The sequence below is a fragment of the Salmo trutta genome, chromosome 22 (assembly GCF_901001165.1).
Source record: "Salmo trutta chromosome 22, fSalTru1.1, whole genome shotgun sequence".
Classification (NCBI taxonomy): domain Eukaryota; kingdom Metazoa; phylum Chordata; class Actinopteri; order Salmoniformes; family Salmonidae; genus Salmo; species Salmo trutta.
This window is the reverse complement of record NC_042978.1, coordinates 10,239,579-10,253,658: the sequence shown is the minus strand read 5'-3', so window position 1 is coordinate 10,253,658 and position 14,080 is coordinate 10,239,579. Positions and strand designations below refer to the sequence as shown.

The 14,080-nt window shown below is 42.8% G+C and overlaps 1 protein-coding gene across 2 annotated transcripts in view; it reads right to left on the bottom strand.

Annotated features, from left to right (window-relative positions):
* The window catches only part of LOC115158043 (rab GTPase-activating protein 1-like), a 170,737-nt gene that overhangs the window by 42,428 nt on the left and 114,229 nt on the right, over nucleotides 1-14,080 (bottom strand). For both annotated transcript variants that reach the window (XM_029706521.1, XM_029706522.1), the window contains exons 14-15: nucleotides 9,422-9,535; nucleotides 1,068-1,142 (exon numbers count right to left, since the gene is read on the bottom strand). In XM_029706521.1, coding sequence (XP_029562381.1) covers nucleotides 1,068-1,142; nucleotides 9,422-9,535 — 189 coding nt within the window. The remainder of the gene's footprint in view (nucleotides 1-1,067; nucleotides 1,143-9,421; nucleotides 9,536-14,080) is intronic.

Sequence of the window (14,080 nt, the reverse complement as noted above, 5' to 3'; positions counted from 1 at the left end):
AAATATATTTTGATTTGTTTAACACTTTTTAGGTTACTACAATGTAGAAAATAGTAAAAAATAAATAAAAACCCTGGAATGAGTAGGTGTGTCCAAACTTTTGACTGGTACTGTAGTTAAGATATATATAAATGTCAACATTTCATCTCTAAGGCTTTTCTCAATGAACAATGCACTGCCACAAACATAAGTAGGATAAATTCTTGGTGCAATTTATTGTTACTTGAAAGTGTTGTCTGTCTGTGGATTAAGAGGGACGTTTCCTCCAAACATTCTTTGTCCCACTTGGGAAGAGTTGGGAGACGGTTGGAGCAAAAGAGGAGAGTGAGAGAGGGACTTAAACAGAAAGGAGGATGAGGTGTGTGAGTAAGAGAAGCAAGGTGAGAATCTGGTGGGTTTGAAAAAAAGCCAGAAGGTGGGAGTGTCAGTGTGAAATACACGGGGTGTGATTATGTCCACCCCCTTCTTTAATGTGTGAGAGAGCGAGAGCAAAAGAGAGAATGTGCGTGAGAGAAATACACCCACCCACACAGAGCAGTGGGTATTTAATCTGGGTGACAGTGTGTGTGTCCTGGGCTGAGACAGGCGCAGCCATTAATATTCCTGACACTTCCCCTGCCTCCCAAAGGGGATCTCCCCCCCCTCTCCCTCCATTTCTTCTTTATTACTCATCCTCTCTGCACTTGTCCCTCTCCACATTTCTCAATCCATCTCTTTCTCTCTCCCCCTCCCTCTCTCACGTCGTCTCTCCTTCACCCCTCTCTCTTTTTTCCAGTCATCCTCCTGTCAGATTTACTGGCCTGTTGTTTACTTATTCACTCCTCCCTCTGCTCAACCAAAACTTTCCTTCATTCCCTGTCCATTGTTCTCACTATCAGTCCTAATACAGGCTGTTAAATAAGTGCACTCAGGATAAGTGCAATATTTTCACAGAGCCATTTCAACACTTTTTTTGAATTGTCTGTGTAGATTTTTGTTGGAACTGTTTGGTTTGTTTGGGTAGACTTCAGTCTCAACTCGTCTCTGTGGTTCCATAGACGTTGTATTGACATTTGATCCCCACATACATGCAGTAGTAGTACAGCAGCCAGGAAGGACTGTCCCTGACAGTAGCCAATCTCCTCATCGTAGACTGAATAGGCCTGGAACACAGAGCGGAGAGGGGACAGCGTTAGGCAATAGGTACTTCATATCAAACAATGAACAAGAAACGGTGTGTGTGTGCGTGCGTGTGTGTAGCATGCATGTAACTTACTGAACAAGTTATTTGTAAAAATGTGACACTAAATTTTTACTTTAAATTCCCAAAATCTCTGACATTCAACAGGCATTTCAGTGTTTCAGAGAGAAAGTCATTTTGACATGTTAAGGTGTTCTGTTTGTTGTTTGTGTTTTCAACTTGCGTAACCTCTGCAGTTTCACAGTTTTAGACAAAAACTGAGTATACGAAACATTACGAACGCCTTAATAATATTGAGTTGCACCCCCCTCCTTCTGCCCTCAGAACAGCCTCAATTTGTCGGGGCATGGACTCTACAAGGTGTCGAAAGCGTTCCACAGGGATGCTGGCCCATGTTGACTCCAATTCTTGTGTCAAGTTGGCTGGCTGTCCTTTGGGTGGTGGACCATTTTTCATACACACGGGAAATGTGAAAAACCCAGCAGCATTGCAGTTCTTGACACAAACCGGTGCGCCTGGCACCTACTACCATACCCCGTTCAAAGGCACTTAACTCTTTTGTCTTGCCCATTCACCCTCTGAATGGCACACATACACAATCCATATCTCAGTTGTCTCAATGATTAAACATCCTTCTTTATTAACCTGCCTCCTCCCATTCAACTACACTGATAGAAATAATCAACATTTTCAAATGAATAGATTTGGTAGACATTGCCATTATTTTGACCTCCCCACAGTTCATTGGAAGAGGAAGTGTAAAGTAACATACTGTGCCTTCAAAAAGTATTCACACCCCTTGACTTTTTCCACATTTTGTTGTGTTACTGGGTAAGTCTCTAAGAGCCTTGCACAGCTGGATTGTACAATTTCAAGAAACATTATTCTTTAAAAAGATATTCAAGCTCTGTCAAGTTGGTTGTTGTTCATTGCTAGACAGCCATTTTCAAGTCTTGCCATTGATTTTCAAGCCAATTTAAGTCAAAACTGTAACTAGGCCACTCAGGAAATTCAATGTAGTCTTGGTAAGCAACTCCAGTGTATATTTGGCCATGTGTTTTAGGTTATTGTCCTGCTGAAAGGTGAAAGTGTCTCCCAGTGTCTGTTGTAAAGCAGACTGAGCCAAGTTTTCCTCTAGGACTTTAACTGTGCTTAGCTCTATTCCGTTTGTTTTTATTCTTAAACTCCCTAGTCCTTGCTGATGACAAGCATACTCATAACATGATGCAGCCACCAGCATGCTTGAAAATATAAAGAGTGGTACTCAGTGATGTATTGGATTTGCCCCAAACATAAGTCTTTGTATTTAATTTGACACAGGATGCATGTTTTGGAATACTTTTATTTTGTACAGGCTTTCTTTTCACTCTGTCAATTAGGTTAGTATTGTGGAGTAACTACAATGTTGTTGATCCTCAGTTATCGCCTATCACAGAAATTAAAATAACTGTTTTAAAGAAACCATTGGCCTCGGTGAAATCCCTGAGTGGTTTCCTTCCACTCCGGCAACTGAGTTATTAAGGACACCTGTATCTTTGTAGTGACTGGGTGTATTGATACACCATCCAAAGTGTAATTAATAACATCACCATGCTCAAAGGGATATTCAACATCTGCTTTTATTTTTTTACCCATCTACCAATTGGTGCCCTTCTTTGTGAGGCATTGGAAAACATCCCTGGTCTTTGTGGTTGAATCTGTGTTTGAAATTCACTGATCGACTGAGGGAACTTACAGATAATTGTATGAGTGTGGTGCAGAGATGAGGTAGTCATTCAAAAATCATGTTAAACACTATTATTGCACACAGAGTGAGTTCATGCAACTTATATGACTTAAGCACATTTTTACGCCTGAACATTTGAAATTCAGGCTGTAACACAACAAATGTGAAACAAGTCAAGGGGTGTGAATAGTTTCTGAAGGCACTGTAGTCTATTAGAAAGGTAATAGTACTGTATGTTGGCGGCGTAGAGAAAATGTTGCTGCTGTAAAGCTACTTTTCTGCAATATACATTTTTCCATTGAGCTGAGAGAAAATGTTGCCGTTTTGAAACTCATTTCCAGCAATTCAACACAGTTTGGCATGGAGCTGAGAGACAATTTAGCAGTTTTAAAGCTAATTTCCTGCAATTCTATGCATTTTGCCATGGTTTATGTTGTGTTCCTCTGCTCAAATATACAATCAACGTGCTCTGAATGACTTTTTTGTGTTTTTTTGTGTGATTTTCCCCGGCTGTCTAGCTTTTATTTGATTGTTAATTCTCAAAGATGGTATTATTTAAAATAATATATACAGTGCATTCGGGAAGTGTTGACTTTTTCCACATTTTGTTACGTTACACCCTTATTCTAAAATGGATAAAATAAATATGACAAAGCAAAAACAGTTTTTTTGAAATATTTCCAAGTATATAAAAAAGAAAACTGAAATATCACATTTACAAGTATTCAGACCCTTTACTCAGTACTCTGTTTTAGCACCTTTGGCAGCGATTACAGCCTCAAGCCTTGGGTATGATGCTACAAGCTTGGCACACCCAGAGGCGGAAATCCCGGGGGGGGGGGGGGGGGGGACACGACCCCCCCCATCCTGGGAAAAATATGATTTGTCCCCCCCAATATATCACTGATACATAACTATGTAATTTAAATAATATTAATAATACGCAATGAAAGCAATTGTGCTGATTATAGACACTTAATAGCGCGTTTTTAAGTTTCAAAAGATTGCGACCCCCCCACCCTTCGCCTCACAATGGTTTGATCCACTGCCAGTTACTTAGTTGGCAAGGTAACGGAAGGTTCGTGTCTACTGTCTGAAAGGCACTCATTGAACGTAACTGACGTGAGGTTAATCCAGTCAATCACGCACACACACTAGCTGAATATGCAGAGCTAGCGCGCAAATATTAATTATTAAACTAGCTAGTACCTATTCCATTTATGTGGCGTCGTCAAAGATGGAATCTTTGCTATCGTCAATTTATTCCAAGATCAGCATGCAGATGATGTAAGTTAGTGCTTCAAAGTCCCTGTGATAAGGTTAGCGATAAACTGAAGTCCAAACTGAACAGAACTACACTCTCTTCTACCATTGTCTTAAATATATTTAATGGTCTCGTTGCAAAAGCTAAATTGTCGCAAGGGAACTTTTATTTATTTTATTTCACCTTTATTTAACCCGGGTAGCAAAGATTATAGCAAACACATTCTGAAACGGAATTGGTGCTCACTAGCTTTGCAAATTCAGCTATTGTTGGAAGCCAGCCAATATGAAACAAACTATTAAAATTACAAAAGGTTGCAGCATATGTTGTGTAAATGGTGAACTCATACAGCTGTCAACTCTTGTCATTTTAATCCGTTTCACATTTGCTAGCTACCTTTTAGATCGAAGCCCAAATAGAATGATAGAAGATAAGATGATAGAAGCCCATCTCCTACTGTAAATAACCTACACACTGTGTGTGTGTGTGTGTGTAGCCAGCCAGCCAGCCAGGTAGAAAAATGGCAGAAAAATGGCAGAAAAATAAAAGACGGACATCAGAGTATTTTTCAGTACACCAAAACGCAAAGTAAGAACCCTAGTAGCCTAATATCTCAAAGACTAGTTGATAAAATGTTCATAAGAAAGAAATGAAATTCTAATGGAAATGTTTCACAATGATGTCATTAGGCAGAACAGGCAACAGATGGCACACAGACAGCAGAGTTGGGGACAGATATGCAGGGACAGACTGGCAGAGACAGGGAGTTTCAGGTAAGTTTGCTGAGTCTTTGTTTGGCAACATTATGAAAGGTTCTCAATTTTTTTGACTTGTAAAATAGGAACATAATTGGAAAAAAATCTCAACTTAAACTGGTGACTGAACTAAGATTTGTTAAAGGCAATGGTATTGCTGTTGTGATTAGTTGTGTAGTTTGGGTACCGGTAGTTAGGAGTACGGCAAACACCTTATTTCTTTGGTTCCTCAATATACATTTACCATATTACAATGTAGGCTATGTGTTACAGCACTACTTTTGGTGTCCCCCTCAGGAATTGCTCTTGAGAAAATTTCATTTAATTGTCCCCTCCAAAGTTGATATCAGATTTTTGCCCCTGGGCACACCTATATCTGGGGAGTCCCATTCTTCTCTGCAGACCCTCTCAAGCTCTGTCAGGTTGGATGGGGACAGCTATTTTCAGGTCTCTCTAGAGATGTTCGAACGGGTTCAAGTCCGGGCTCTGGCTGGGCCACTCAAGGACATTCAGAAACGTGTCCCAAAGCCACTCCTGCGTTGTATTGACTGTGTGCTTAGGGTCGTAGTCCTGTTGGAAGGTGAACCGTCCCCCCAGCCCGAGGTCCGGAAGACACTGGAGCAGGTTTTCATCTAGGATCGCTCTGTACTTTGCTCTGTTCATCTTTCCCTTGATCCTGATTAGTCTCTCATCCGCTGAAAAATCACCACAGCATGATGCTGCCACCACCATGCTTCACCAAAGGGATGGTGCCAAGTTTCCTCCAGATGTTCAATCTTGGTTTCATCAGACCAGAGAATCTTTTTTCTCATGGTCAGAGGGTCCTTAAGGTGCCTTTTGGAAACTCCAAGTGGGCTGTCATGGGCCTTTTACTGAGGAGTAGCTTCCGTCTGGCCACTCCACCATAAAGGCCTGATTGGTGGCGTGCTGCAGAGATGGGAGAACCTTCCAGAAGGACAACCATCTCCACAGAGGAACTCTGGAGCTTTGTCAGAGTGGCCATCACGTTCTTGGTCACCTCCCTGAGCAAGGCCCTTCACCCCCGATTGCTCAGTTTGACCGGGCAGCCAGCTCTAGAAAGAGTCTTGGTGGTTGCAAACTTCTTCCATTTGAGAATAATTGAGGGCACTGTGTTCTTGGCGACCTTCAATGCTGCAGACATTTTTTAGTACCCTTCCCCAGATCTGTGCCTTGACACAATCCTGTCTTCGAGCTCTACAGACAATTCCTTCAGCCTCATGGCTTGGTTTTTGCTCTGACATGCACTGTCAACTGTAGGACCTTATGTAGACAGGTGTGTTGCCTTTCCAAATCATGTCCAATCAATTGAATTTACCACAGGTGGACTGCATACTTTCCGAATGCACTGTATATAGTTCAATATATATTTTCTGCATGCTTTCTATCTGGTTTTGGTCATTTAAGTTGATAGTGAAACTGTTCTTCCATCTCAAAAATTAACATTTAGACGGCATGCCTAAGAATTTTACATACAGGGGAACAAAACTATAATTATCTCCATTGACTGTAATTTCAGCCATATTAACCGGATAGTTAGATTTTGGCAATGAAGTCTTCTCTTTTTTCCCCCCCAGTCAGATGAACAGGAACAGCTAGCATACCAACTGTTCCTTTAGACTTTCAGTCATTGCACTAACACTAGTTAGCATTGGCTCGTGAAACTACCTCTAACTTACTGGACACAGAGAAAGAAACATAAAAATGTTATCCAAGATGATATTATGGTGCAGCTAGCGATATTAATAATAGTAATAAATAATATAAAATCATTCTTTCTTACATACAAAATCAGACCCCCTGCAGTACCCAGTTTGAAAAAAACTCTGGCCTAGACTATATAGTATAAGCAGCCGTCACACTGATGGTACATGTTGAGTTAGGAGATGAACAGCGTAGAAAGCATATTTCCTGAGGAGACGGCCTCGGCCCTCCCGTTTCTTGCTGAAACCCTTTCGGGACTGTCTTTGCCTGAGCGACTTTAATCTGGCTGTGCCAATCAAGAGATGGAAAGCTACGCAAAGCCCTGTTTTCAAAGGGCAGATTTAACAACAGAGGGAGGGGGGGGGGGGGGGGGGCAGAGAGAGAGAGAGATGGCTCCCTGCACAAGTCTTCTTAAAAGAACAGCAGTCGGTAAGCAGTTGGCATAACACCTTCCTCAAAATCTAGTTCGGGTAGGGAAAGACGACAATAATATGTACTTAGGTTACATCTCATAACACTCTATTCTACACAATAGTGCACTACTATTTGACCATTCTGCCCTACTAGTGCATACATTTGACTTCACTCAAACCCTCTGTCCTAGGGGGTCTACATAACCATGTCCTAAGCGTGACATAACGGAATACATAAGCTGCTTACGTAACTACCTGGCTTGTGATTCGTACCATCAAAGGGCCCGATTCAGAATTGAGATAAGCATTCATTGATGTCAATTGGAGCCTTGCACAAAAAATTGAAGTTAAGCACGCATACCTATCTAAAGATAGAATATCACTCGTAGTGTATAAAGGGTTGCCGTCAGTTGTCATCATAACTGTTCATGCCATCTAGTGGCATAATTATTGGTGTTAATGGCTAACCTTACCAAAATGGATTGAAATCGACATTTCCATGCATCTTGCTTGCTGTAACAAGCTTTACAAGGGTAGCTTGAATCGCCCTCCATTGCTTTTTAATATGAAAATGAAAAATGGGCATTTCACCTATTCAATTGGTTTCCTGTTTGGCAAAGAATTCACATGAAAGTGTAATTACATTTTAGTCATTAGCAGACCATCTTATCCAGAGCGACTTACAGGAGAAATTAGAGCTAAGAGCCTTGTTCAAGGGCACATCAACAGATTTTTCACCTTGTAAGCTCGAGGATTCAAACCAGTAACCTTTCGGTTACTGGCCCAGCGCTCTTAACCGCTACGCTTAACCGCCACCCCCGGAGCTATACCTCCCCAGGCTGTCTTGGGACTGAGAAAAGTTTGATGGAGTGTGGCCATTCAGCTCGCTTTGCCGTGGCTTGAAAGATGTACAGCGCTAGATGGATGAGGGTCCGTGATAGACGACATCCCTATTTGTCAGTCGGACCCATTTTTTATTTATTTAACTAGGCAAGTCAGTTAAGAACAAATTCTTATTTACAATGACGGCCTAGGAACAGTGGGTTAACTGCCTTGTTCAGGGGCAGAACGACAGATTTTTACCTTGTCAGCTCGGGGATTCTATCTGGCAACCTTTCGGATACTGGTCCAACGCTCTAACCACTAGGCTACCTGCCGCCCCATTTCATTTGCTTAGGGTCAGATTAACTGTGACTGGCTGTTGTGTGTGATGACCGTTTGGAGTACAACCAATCACGTGACGGGGAGAATGCTGGAGAATTTGACCTAATGTTTACATTGTCGCCCTGTTGTTTCCTCTACTTCTGGGCCTGTATTCACAAAAATGTGCTGATCTACAATCAGTTTTAGCCTTTTAGATCGTAATAAATTACTTTTTTTGGGACATGGGGGAGGGGGGGGGCTGTTCCTAGAACAGCCTGCAGCTGTTTTTTTTTCTTCCCCTTCCATACTCGCCCTGACCCCATTCCTTCACAAGGACATCACAGGTACATTGAACTTACCTAAAATAAAACACTTTAGGAAGAAAATGGGAGACAAAAAGTGTCTCTCTTCAGGATGTAGCCAACCTTATCAAGAGGCAATCTACATGTATTTGCATACAAATGAGAGCCTGGCACTCAACTGGCCTAGATGGTAACAGAGGATGATGAGGCTTTCTGACAGTCAACATTTGCTCCACGGCAACATGCTTCTGTGTTGTCTGAAAAACGACGTGGGACACACGTAGCTTCATTCTGGACTCGTAAAAATATACATTTGATTTTGTGTGGCTTGTTTCCGAACTCTAAAAGCAAGTCACAAAGTCAGCTACTGCATCTGTGCGTCCCAATATGTTTTACTATGGCAACTTGGTGTGCACAGTATTGTGTGGTTTGTGTTTGCTTGTACGTTTCAGTTTATAATTTTTGAGTTCTGCGCAGACCTGGGTTCAAATACTATTTGAAATCTTTCAAATACATTGAGAGTAAGATATAGCCTGCCTGGAGGGCTGGATGAACGGGGTTTGCAGTTTGGGGACTTTTCTATTGGTCCATTAAGAAAGTCATGCTCAATCAAGCACAGATTAAGTATTTGCAATGATTTTCAATAGTATTTGAACCCAGGTCTGGTTCTGTGTACTTATTTATTCATATCCAAGTTTAACATACAAGGTAAGCTGTTAGCTGCTCCGGCGAGTGATCCTGGATTATTTTGGTGGTACAGAAACATCGAATCAGCTATCCCACCAACTGGCCTGACTCATACTCTCGTCTACCTTTCCTGTCTCCTCTTCACTACCAAACCCTAAGAAAACAACAAAATACAGAAAAGATCCACATACAAATATAAAAAAAATAAAAGAGTGCCATCCATCCATACCTTACAGATCTTGTAAAGGGAATCCTGCCCGTCTCCATCAGTGTCTTTGAAGTAGTCGTGAGCGGGGAAGGTCCGGTGGATGTCTCTGGTGATCACTCCGTCCTGGGCAGAGTCCTGCAACACACAACACACAGACTGTTTTATGCCTTTATACGCTTTAGGCTACATTCACCTACAACATAAGAACTAGAATTCTGTGTGACCCCACAAACCACTTTACAGATGCACGTGCACCAAACATTCGCATGTACGAAGAAAGGCACGACTTCCATTGGTGTCAAAGCAGATCATCTTCAACGGACTAACGAGCTGTTCCAGTCATTCAGTAGAGACAACCAGAATCATAGTCAAAGAGAGGAACTTTGACTATTGGACACAATTTATCTAATCAACCATATCACGTGTGTTATTCAAATATCTACAGTACGCACAAGGAAAACATCCTCAGAGGAACAACGGAGCGAGCAAGAGAGAGAGAGAGAGAGAGCGGACCAAGGAGGAGAAAGAGAGAGATAATTATATTTTCTGGTTTTCAGAACGTTTGCTGTGTGAGCGTCGCCCGGTGGTGTCCCATTCCACTCAGCTGCTGCAGCTTGGGCTTCTAATCTGCAGCACAGCACTTCCTCTAGGATGACTGGCGGCCTGGCATTTTCACACTACCCACTGTGAGCTGCAGATAAAACAGGCCCCGGCACCCTGACGGCTCTGACTGCTGTGTGTGTGTGTGTGTGTGTGTGTGTGTGTGTGTGTGTGTGTGTGTGTGTGTGTGTGTGTGTGAGTGAGAGAGAGAGAGCGTGTGAATGAGAGAGACTGTGCGCTTATACACGTGCGTGTGACAGAGTGCGTGAGAAAGAACGAGGAAAATACACTGTCGTTCTCATTCGCCCTCTCTGTAGCTCACTTGTGTACCACAGAAGACAGACTGCCAGGCAGGCCATCCGTTGCAAGTTTGAGAGGCGCGCGAGTCAAAACAAATGTGCAGATTGACGTTCATTGTCATGAGTCTTGCCCGGAGGTAGAACGGAGCGGTTTCCGCGAGATGGGCCAGCTGCAAAGTCAATATCGTACAAATTCATTTTTGGGGGTTGAGCTTTTTGGTCTTCATTTAAGGTTAGAAGTATGGTTATGGTTTAAAATCAGATTTCATGACTTCGTGGCTGTGCCAGCTAGTGACTACTCTGCAGAGCTGCCTCCAGTACATGAGTCATCTCAATAAATGCCAACCTGCAACAAACGCACTGAAGTAAATGACACTCAATTGTGTGTAATGGAGTTAAAGTGAAGTGGAGGAAGGCACTGCTGACTGCGCGTTTCGTCTGTTCCCTCGTTCTCCATCTCCAACAGAAAGCGTATTTATTTGTGCTTGATCTCCCTCTCCCCTCTCTCTTTAGCTCTTTGTTAGAAGTGGGGGTCTTTTTCAATCAAAGCCGGTCTCCAGCATTTCCAAGATGAGGTACAATTTCCCCAAATGATCTGATTAAAGAGCAATTTTATATTAACATACAGTGGGGGAAAAAAGTATTTGATCCCCTGCTGATTTTGTACGTTTGCCCACTTACAAAGAAATGATCAGTCTATAATTTTAATAGTAGGTTTATTTGAACAGTGAGAGACAGAATAACAACAAAACAATCCAGAAAAACGCATGTCAAAAATGTTATAAAATGATTTGCATTTTAATGAGGGAAATAAGTATTTGACCCCTCTGCAAAACATGACTTGGTACTTGGTGCCAAAACCCTTGTTGGCAATCACAGAGGTCAGACGTTTCTTGTAGTTGGCCACCAGGTTTGCACACATCTCAGGAGGGATTTTGTCCCACTCCTCTTTGCAGATCTTCTCCAAGTCATTAAGGTTTCGAGGCTGACGTTTGGCAACTCGAACCTTCAGCTCCCTTCCACAGATTTTCTATGGGATTAAGGTCTGGAGACTGGCTAGGCCACTCCAGGACCTTAATGTGCTTCTTCTTGAGCCACTCCTTTGTTGCCTTGGCCGTGTGTTTTGGGTCATTGTCATGCTGGAATACCCATCCACGACCCATTTTCAATGCCCTGGCTGAGGGAAGGATGTTCTCACCCAAGATTTGACGGTACATGGCCCCGTCCATCGTCCCTTTGATGTGGTGAAGTTGTCCTGTCCCCTTAGCAGAAAAACACCCTCAAAGCATAATGTTTCCACCTCCATGTTTGACGGTGGAGATGGTGTTCTTGGGGTAGGCAGCATTCCTCCTCCTCCAAACACGGCGAGTTGAGTTGATGCCAAAGAGCTCCATTTTGGTCTCATCTGACCACAACACTTTCACCAGTTGTCCTCAATCATTCAGATGTTCATTGGCAAACTTCAGATGGGCATGTATATGTATTCTTGAGCAGGGGGACCTTGCGGGCACTGCAGGATTTCAGTCCTTCACGGCGTAGTGTGTTACCAAATGTTTTCTTGGTGACTATGGTCCCAGCTGCCTTGAGATCATTGACAAGATCCTCCCATGTAGTTCTGGGATGATTCCTCACCGTTCTCATGATCATTGCAACCCCACGAGGTGAGATCTTGCATGGAGCCCCAGGCCGAGGGAGATTGACAGTTCTTTTGTGTTTCTTCCATTTGCGAATAATCGCACCAAATGTTGTCACCTTCTCATCAAGCTGCTTGGCGATGGTCTTGTAGCCCATTCCAGCCTTGTGTAGGTCTACAATCTTGTCCCTGACATCCTTGGAGAGCTCTTTGGTCTTGGCCATGGTGGAGAGTTTGGAATCTGATTGATTGATTACTTCTGTGGACAGGTGTCTTTTTTACAGGTAACAAGCTGCGGTTAGGAGCACTCCCTTTAAGAGTGTGCTCCTAATCTCAGCTCGTTACCTGTATAAAAGACACCTGGGAGCCAGAAATCTTTCTGATTGAGAGGGGGTCAAATACTTATTTCCCTCATTAAAATGCAAATCAATTTATAACATTTTTGACATGCGTTTCTCGATATTTTTGTTGTTATTCTGTCTCTCACTGTTAAAATAAACCTACCATTAAAATTGTAGACTGATAATTTCTTTATCAGTGGTCAAACGTACAAAATCAGCGGGGGATCAAATACTTTTTTCCCCCCACTGTACCCTTGAGTTTCCTTTTGTGTCTCACTAAGTGTTCAGATGAGTACATGAATTCAATAATTCCTTCTTCCAGCAGGAAAATAATGATATTTCAGACAATTATCAGAGAATTCTCAGAGACCCAGTCATAGCAGGGTTGGATTTCACAAGACTCTGGGCCATGATTTGCAGTGGCTATATTGCGCCTTTAAGAGCCAATGGAGTCACAGCAGGCCAAAAGGTCAAATGTCAAACGGTTGTCAGCAGCGGTGCCACAGGGGCACATTCGGTCTTCACCCCCCTCTGCCACCCTCTTCATGGGAAAAAACAACAGAGAAACTATCAACCCAATAGGACTGGGCACAGCCTGGCATCACCAACACAGGCTAAAATTAAATTCAGCTCACATTAGGTAGATGTTGCCCATAACCCCAGACCGAGAATCAGAATACAGCCTAATGAAGCCTTATAATACATTATAACTGTTCATACATGTTTATGCCAAGTTCTAAAGTATTGTATGATACCTGCAGGCTTTAAGTAGTGTTGCTCAAAGAGGACTGGGTTAGGACACTGCTGTGTTTCAGCTGTTTCTGCCCAGCTAATGTTAATTTGATGTGTGTTGCTAGCAGCTTTCTCCATATATCGAGCCAATATGCTAAGAACAGTTTAGGGGGCAAGTGATTCATTTCATTTCAGAAAGCAAACAACGACAGACAGTCGAAGGGCTTGACTGTCGCTGCCAGCCTGGCACACAACAACCTGTAACGCTTTAACGAGATTGGAAACGAGGAGGGGGAGGTATGACAATGCATTATGGGCAGGTTGGAACTAAACATTTGATATGCTTTCATTACAAGCGCTATCACCAAAGAGATGAAAACAATATGAGCGTAATAATAGCGTAGATACTAGCATGCACATGTACTCGCATGCACGCACACACATGAAACATACATGCACTGTGTTGCTCAACAACCCACCCTCCCACACCACTGTTTAAGCAGTCCAATAATTAAACAAAGTGCAGCACCATGACAACGTCAAACGGGGTCTGGAGGAATCTCGTTGACAGGGCCAGTTGTAAACAGTTTGATTAAATTAACGGCGCATGTCACTACTAATTAAAGGCGTCATTAGTCAACTAATGGCAGTAAATAAGGCTACAGTAGGTCTCCTCTCTCTAATTCGCTCTTCAGATGAGCTACCCCTCCGATACAAAGTCCTTGGTGTCTCTGAATCCGTGCCACTGGCTTGGCATCACTGCACTCGAAGAAAGGGAGCGCTGAAAGGGAGAGAAGACAGGATGTCTGAGGTTGGACTTGGGTGCGTGCACACTTGTGCATTGGTCAAATGATATTGGCAATGCGTGTTTGTCTGCGTATAATATACATGTGAGATGTGTGGGCATATATTGTGTATGTGTATGCTCACATGAGAGCATGCACGAGTGTGTGCACCAAAGATTTATATATGCACACTAGATCAATGACCGGGGGCGCTGTTTGAAGGCAGCGCTCCTCCATCTTGGCACTCCCTCACCATTGTCGACATTTTTTGGAAGCTATAAATATGCATT